Source organism: Coturnix japonica, chromosome 9 (assembly GCF_054131305.1).
Source record: "Coturnix japonica strain WE chromosome 9, WE-NBRP24, whole genome shotgun sequence".
NCBI lineage: Eukaryota > Metazoa > Chordata > Aves > Galliformes > Phasianidae > Coturnix > Coturnix japonica.
This window is the reverse complement of record NC_140671.1, coordinates 19,706,374-19,712,876: the sequence shown is the minus strand read 5'-3', so window position 1 is coordinate 19,712,876 and position 6,503 is coordinate 19,706,374. Positions and strand designations below refer to the sequence as shown.

General features: G+C 43.5%; 1 protein-coding gene across 1 annotated transcript; it reads left to right on the top strand.

Moving 5' to 3' along the window:
• Nucleotides 1–207: 207 nt before the first annotated feature.
• Nucleotides 208–5,636, top strand: LOC146759757 (myosin-binding protein C, fast-type-like). The gene is made up of 4 exons (XM_085509676.1): nucleotides 208–1,562; nucleotides 3,409–3,580; nucleotides 4,200–4,304; nucleotides 5,202–5,636. The coding sequence occupies exons 2-4, from the start codon at nucleotides 3,568–3,570 to the stop codon at nucleotides 5,351–5,353; spliced, it is 270 nt and encodes an 89-aa protein (XP_085365802.1). The 5' UTR covers nucleotides 208–1,562; nucleotides 3,409–3,567; the 3' UTR covers nucleotides 5,354–5,636.
• Nucleotides 5,637–6,503: the final 867 nt, after the last annotated feature.

Genomic DNA, 6,503 nt, shown 5'->3' with positions numbered 1-6,503 from the left:
CCCGTTTGCCTTCAATTCCAGAAGCAGCAGATGCTTTTATCAACAAGGAGAAGTTGCAGAAGGAGGTGAAGGCTGCACCAACAGAAAATGCCACGCTGAGCTGCGAGGTGACCCAGGAGAAGACGGAGGTGAAGTGGTACAAGGAGGGGAAACTGATCACCTGGAGCAAGAAGTTCAGGGTGGAGTCAGAGGGCAAACAGCGTTGGCTGGTGGTGAGCCAGGTGGAGAAGAAAGATGCAGGGGAGTACAGCTGCGAGGCTGCTGGCCAGAAACTCACCTTCAAGATTCATGTCACAGGTAAGACAGGTGTTGTCTGAAATACAGCAGAGAACAGTAAAGTAAAATCTAGTTTCTATTATACAGTGCTCCAGGTGCAGTAGTCTGTGCTGAGGTTTTTCCCCTATACTTGATTGCCTGGGTTTGTAGCAAGTATTTGGTTTTAGTATGGCACAAAGACCTGTTTCAGTCTGTCTGTAGAATAATAATTACTGATATATGTACAATGGAAGCAGTGTTCAAGATATTATTCAAATCTCTCCTGTGCCTGAGATCCCAAACTGTAATTCTTGTTCACCGAAACATTTGACTAAGATAAGTATGTGCAGTGAGGCTGGAGTGCATGTTCTACGTGCAGCCTTTCATGGCAGGAGAAGCAGGAACTTCTCCTAGTAGTACACTGCCTTTTTACTATGCCTTTATGTTGGAGGCTGCATCTGGATAGGTGAGTCTGCTACTCACAGTAAGAGACCTGGTAGAGCTGACTATTCCCAGAGCTCAAAGTAAGATAGATATCTGCAAATCACACACAAAGAACAAAGGACTGCGTTGGTGAGCATATTTCCTTTGTGCCTTTGACAGTCACAGTTGTGGCAGTGGTAGAGGCCATGAGGAGTCTGTTCAGGAAGCCAGGAGTACTGTTCTGGGTCATGAAAAGGCAGCCAGTGGTTTGACTATCACATGTTTATGTGTTTTGATGTTTCACAGTGGGTCTTAAGTAAAAGGAACTCAGGTTTTGGTTGCCTGCAGGACAGATGTTCTTTTGGGTTCAATATGTTTGCATAGTGACTTGCAACCATGGGATGGTGTTCAAGGACCCTCTTGGTTCCTTCAGTTCCTAGGTTCTTTCTTGCCTAGATTTGACACTTTGTTTCAACAGAAGAGCTGATATTCTCTATGAAGGCTATTAGTTTGGGCACAAGTGGTAACTTAAACCTGTTCCAACCTGTACATACAAACCTGCAAGATGGTCTCATTTCAGTCCTTCTGTTTTTCTTTTCTTCCCTCAGAGCCAAAACCTGTGTTTATAAACCAGGAGCAGGTGCAGAAAGAGGTGAGTGCTGCCCTGGCAGCAAGTGCCTCCCTCAGCTGTGAAGTAGCACAGGATACAACCAAAGTAAAATGGTACAAGGATGGAAGACTGCTTGCCTCCTCCAGAAAGTTCAGAATGGAATCTGTGGGCAAAACACGGCGTCTGGTTGTGGAGCAGCTGGAGAAGAAAGATGCTGGAGAATACATCTGCGAGGCTGCTGGCCAGAAGATGACCTTCGAGCTGGAAACAACTGGTGAGCATTCAGAAATTCTCAGCCAGGATTTTGTAGCCTTGTTGTGAACTGGGTTTTAGGGTGAAATCTCAGTTTTCTTTGCACCTGACAGTGTGAGAGTTTGCTCTGGCCCTTTGTGCACCTCCCCGGTGCTCAGCTGTTCCTTCCCTTACTTGGGGATAACGTCATTTATTCAAGGTGATGTCCAAACGGGCTTGTTAACAGTCCTCCGCAGTGCTTTAAGCTGTCATAGGTCAGCCAGAATTTATGCATGTTCTATAGCTATTCCTACATGTTGAAAACACTGCACTGTGCTTAAGCTTCAGCATATGTTCCAGTAAGTACAGTTCCATTAATTCTAGGGAATTGGGTGAATTAAGCATAGATCTGAAGGCTCCCTTTGCTGAGTGCAGAGATGGAAGGACTAATGTAGATTTGACTTGATATTTTCCCTTCTATGATGGGAAGGAGCTCCGTCAAAGTAAAAAGGTGGGCATTACTTCCCAGGGAAATAAGAGAAGTCTCATTATTCACAGGTGGTGAACTCTCATTTTCTCTCTCAGTCTGCAACCAGGTTGGGTTGCTGTTTCAGTACAGGCTGTTTTATGCAGGAACTCTGCTCCTCTGGTTAATCCAAGTTGTATCCAGGCCCTTCAGAAGGAAAGGGAAATAGCAGCACAGAAATATGGTCTGATTCTGACACAAATAAGTGCAGACCTGGAGAGTTAAAAGGGATTGTGTGATGTTCAAGGGATTTTGAAGCAAAGATGTCCCCTAGGTAAGATTTGTGGCTGACATTCCCTATACACTGTGGGCACACAAGCTAAGGAGAGACTAGTGATGAGCATGCAGAGAAGCCAATGATTCAGACAGGTTTGTAGTGACACGACATTGTAGAGTTCTGTCTAGTTCTCCTTGGCATAGTTTGGAAAATGAAGATGAGGAGATTGGTGGTAACCAATATGGGTTCCTCAAAGTCAAGCCATGCCTGACAAACTTGGTGGCCTTTCATGATGGAGTAACAGCATCAGTGGATAATGGGAGAGCAACTGACATCATCTACTTGGACCTGTGCAGAGCATTTGATCCTGTCCTGCATGACATCCTGGTCACCAAACTGGAGAAAAATGGTTTTGATGGATGGACCAGTTGCAGGATAGGGAACTGTCTGGATGGTCAGACTTAGAGAGCTGCAGTCAATAGCTCAGTGTCCAGGTGGAGGGTGGTGTTGGGACCAGTGTTATTTAACATTTTTGTAGGCAACAAGGACAGTGGAATCAAATGCAGCCTCAGCAAGTTTGCAGATGACACCAAGCTGAGCGGTGCTGTTGATGTGCTAGAGGGAAGGGATGCTACCCAGAGGGACCTGGACAGGCTGGAGAGGTGGGCCCTTGGCAGCCTCATGAACTTGAGTGTGGCCAAGTACAAGGCCCTGCACCTGGGTCAGGGCAATCCCAAGCACAGGCACAGGCTTAGAGGAGAATGATTTGAGAGAAGCCTTGACCCTGAGGAGAAGAGTTGGTCTGGAGGGAGGTGTCCCTGCCTATAGAAGGGGGACTGGAACTAAATGACCTTAAAGATTCATTCAGTTCTATTGTTTTTCTACCCTTAATTTTGCTTGAAAGGTTTTAGAATAAATGAGATTCTGGTTTCCATGAAAACTGTTTGCAGGGAGCTCCATTGTAGCTAGTAAGTCTATCTTTTAGTTCAATGGCAATAATGCATTGACTGTGTTGAAGAGAGAAATGACTCAGGAATGGATGATGGTTTAGAATAAAACATAATCCTACTTATTTTCTATGCAAATATGTGTAAGGAAAAGATGCTGCACTCAGTTCTGGAAATACCCTGACAAATATATCTCTAGTGTTTCACAGCTGGAGATATCAAGATTGTTAAAGCACTGGAAGATGTGGAAGTGAATGAATATGGGAGTGCATCTTTTGTCTGTGAGATTTCACACGATGAGGTTCAGAGCCAGTGGTACAAAGATGACAACAAGCTGAAGGCTGATGACAACATCAGTATGCGGCAAGATGGTAGGGTGTAAGAGGGGGATCTTTCTCCTGAGTGGGGGGTGGGTTGGAGATCAAGCATATAAGACATCTGAAATGAAGAAGGTTCAGAAGGGAGTTCCCCTTTTGTTTTGGGACTGAGGTTAGGGTGGAACAAGTGACATGGTGGGATGCTTAGTGTGGGAAGTGTGATGCTATCCCACCATCCCACACTGCCGGGAGCAGGTAGGAAATGAGTGCAGTTATTTCCAAAGTGGGGGTGAACAGGGCAGTCAGTTCACCTCTCCAAAGAGGTTTTGTCTGACAGTGAGTGTGATCCTTCTGTATCAGGTACTTTGAAGGTGACGGTGGCCACATTTGGTCAGTCCTTGTAGAAGCCATGTTTAGATTACACTTTGGTGGGGATGTGGACGTGGAGGAATGGGTGGTTTCATTGACATGAGAGAACAGGCAGTGATGCTGTGAAACCAGATGGATGATGCTCAGCCTGGCCACGTGCCTCAGAGCTCTTTGCTCAAGGAAGCCAAGTGTAGTTGTGGGTTTGCTCTCAAGAGCACAGTTTGGTAGGGATGAGCTGGCGGTTGGACTAGATGACCTTAGTGGTCTTTTCCAGCCTTAGTGACTCTGTGGTTCTCTGCTTCAGGAAAGAGCTACTCGCTGACTTACACACGTGTCCAAGTCAAGGATGCAGCAGAAATAAAATCTCTAGCAGAAAAGGCAGAATCTCGTGCCCATCTTTCAGTTAAAGGTAATTATGCTTCTCATGACAATTTTGATTAAATTATGTTATAAATGAGCTAACATCCTTTGCTTTAATTTCAAGGAAGTTAAACACCACCAGGACCTTTCACAGAAATAAAAACTCCTACCTACCTACCTTTCTGCCCACAAAATATCCAGCTTCTCTTTTGCAATTTACTTTCGCTAAGTAAAACAGATTATTTTCTTAGGAGGTTGATTTTCTACGTTTAGACTTCAGATTTGTGTTTGAACGTTGAGGGATAAAAAACATAGCTTGACTTTTTCTTCATTTTCTCTTGCTGTTTGAAAAGAGCACAGGGTTGTTTTTTGTTTTTTTAATATATACAATGTTAGGGTATATATATGATGTTAAGTGTGATAAAGAAAAGGGAGACATTTGAGTTAGCACACTACTCAAGAGTTCAGTCCCCACCTTTGCCACTGTTACCATTATAAGGGCAAGAACTTCTGGAAAATGAATTTCTCCTAAGTAGAGTCATTACATTTGAGCTACAGAGACCTTTACTAGGTGAAAACTTGTTGTTCAGAGCTAAGTTGCTGTATTTAACCAAAGTAATTATCAATGTCCGTGTTTCATTGAACCTCTTTTCCATTTCGTAATGCGAGGAGTTTGATATCGGGATGGGAAGGTCATGGTTTGATTTGGATGTTGGACTGGGAATCAGAAGATCTGGGCTCTTTTCAGGTTGTCAGTCTTATTCTCTGACTTCTTAACAACATTCTTTTCTTTCTATTATTTTTTAATGATGTTTTAAGGCATTCTGAGCTGATAGGTGTAGTGTTCATGTGCAGTAATGCTGACGTGAGTAAGTGGGGTGATAATGTAAGGGTTTTTTACATTCCTTCTAAATCTCTGCTTTCTCTTGTTCCATCCTTCTTAAAGAGCAATCCATTAATCTAGTGAAGGAGCTGTGTGATGACTATGTGACTGAGCCTGAAGAAGCCAAATTTCAATGCGAGATATCCATTCCTTCTGTGAAACCTCCCAAGTGGTATTCCTACGTGGGGAAGTCTTACAGGCTGGCAGAAACTTGATTATGCAGCAAGAAGGCACCATCCACCAGCTGACCATACCGAAAACCACCACTGATATGACAAGCACCATTCAGTTCTCAATTGGCAAATCAAAATCCACAGCCAATCTGCTTGTCAGAGGTAACATATCCAGGCTTGGTTTACATCATGAAGATGAAGAATTAATTAACGTACAGCCTTCCTTCACTGGGGTCTTTGAAATATTGTGTGTGTGTCTGGAGGGTCTGCTCCATTTCCAGTTCAAAGCCGTTGGACAATCAATGAGACAGCTGCATCTCAGTAAAAGATCTGTTTGAATAGCTGTGATGTGCTTACTATTCAGATCTAAAGAGCTGAGGTTTTGTCCTTGGCTATACCAAAGAAGTCAGATCAGGTGAAATTAATTGTATTTCTGAACTAGACAAGTTTAAGTTTGGTAGCACCTAAATTTGAAGCAGTTTGTCATTGATTTCATCTGAAAGAAACTTGCAGGCTTTTTATCTGCTGTTGTCCCCAGCGTAAGAGTCTCCATTCACATCCTAAAGTACTTGTTATATTTTCAACTCACTCTTATTCAACTCAACTCACTCTTATTTGAATAAAAGCCTCAACAATTGGGAGCAATTTGTTTTGTGGGAGCACAGAACAAGAGCTGGACCTTGCATTTGGTAGATAATATACAGTATTACTTTATAGAAATGTAGTCAATGGCATTCCCTATAGACAATCGTTTGTTTTATCTTTAGAGTGGTTCAAAGAACCATTGTGAACATGACATTAATTGGAATGGAATACACGCAAGAGACTTTCCTCTTCTTCCAATTGTCCTCATCCTTTCTTCTCTTCCACCCCTGCTTTGCAGATTACCATATAGAAATCACCAGGAATTTGGAGGACAAGACAGCTTTGGAACGTCATTCTGTCATCCTGTCCTGTGACTTCAGGCCTTCTCCAAAGGTTGTGAAATGGTTCAAAGGCCACACACTCATCAAGCCCTCTGAGAAGTACAAGATCAAGAGGGATAAGCATTCAGCAGAGCTCAAGATTCTGAAGCTGAAGCCCGATGATGCTGGTGTGTACAAGTGCAAGGCAGGAATTGCAGAGACTGAGGCCACGCTGACAGTATGAAAGTATGAGCAGGGAGGGTGGCCTCTTCCATGTCCTATTTCAC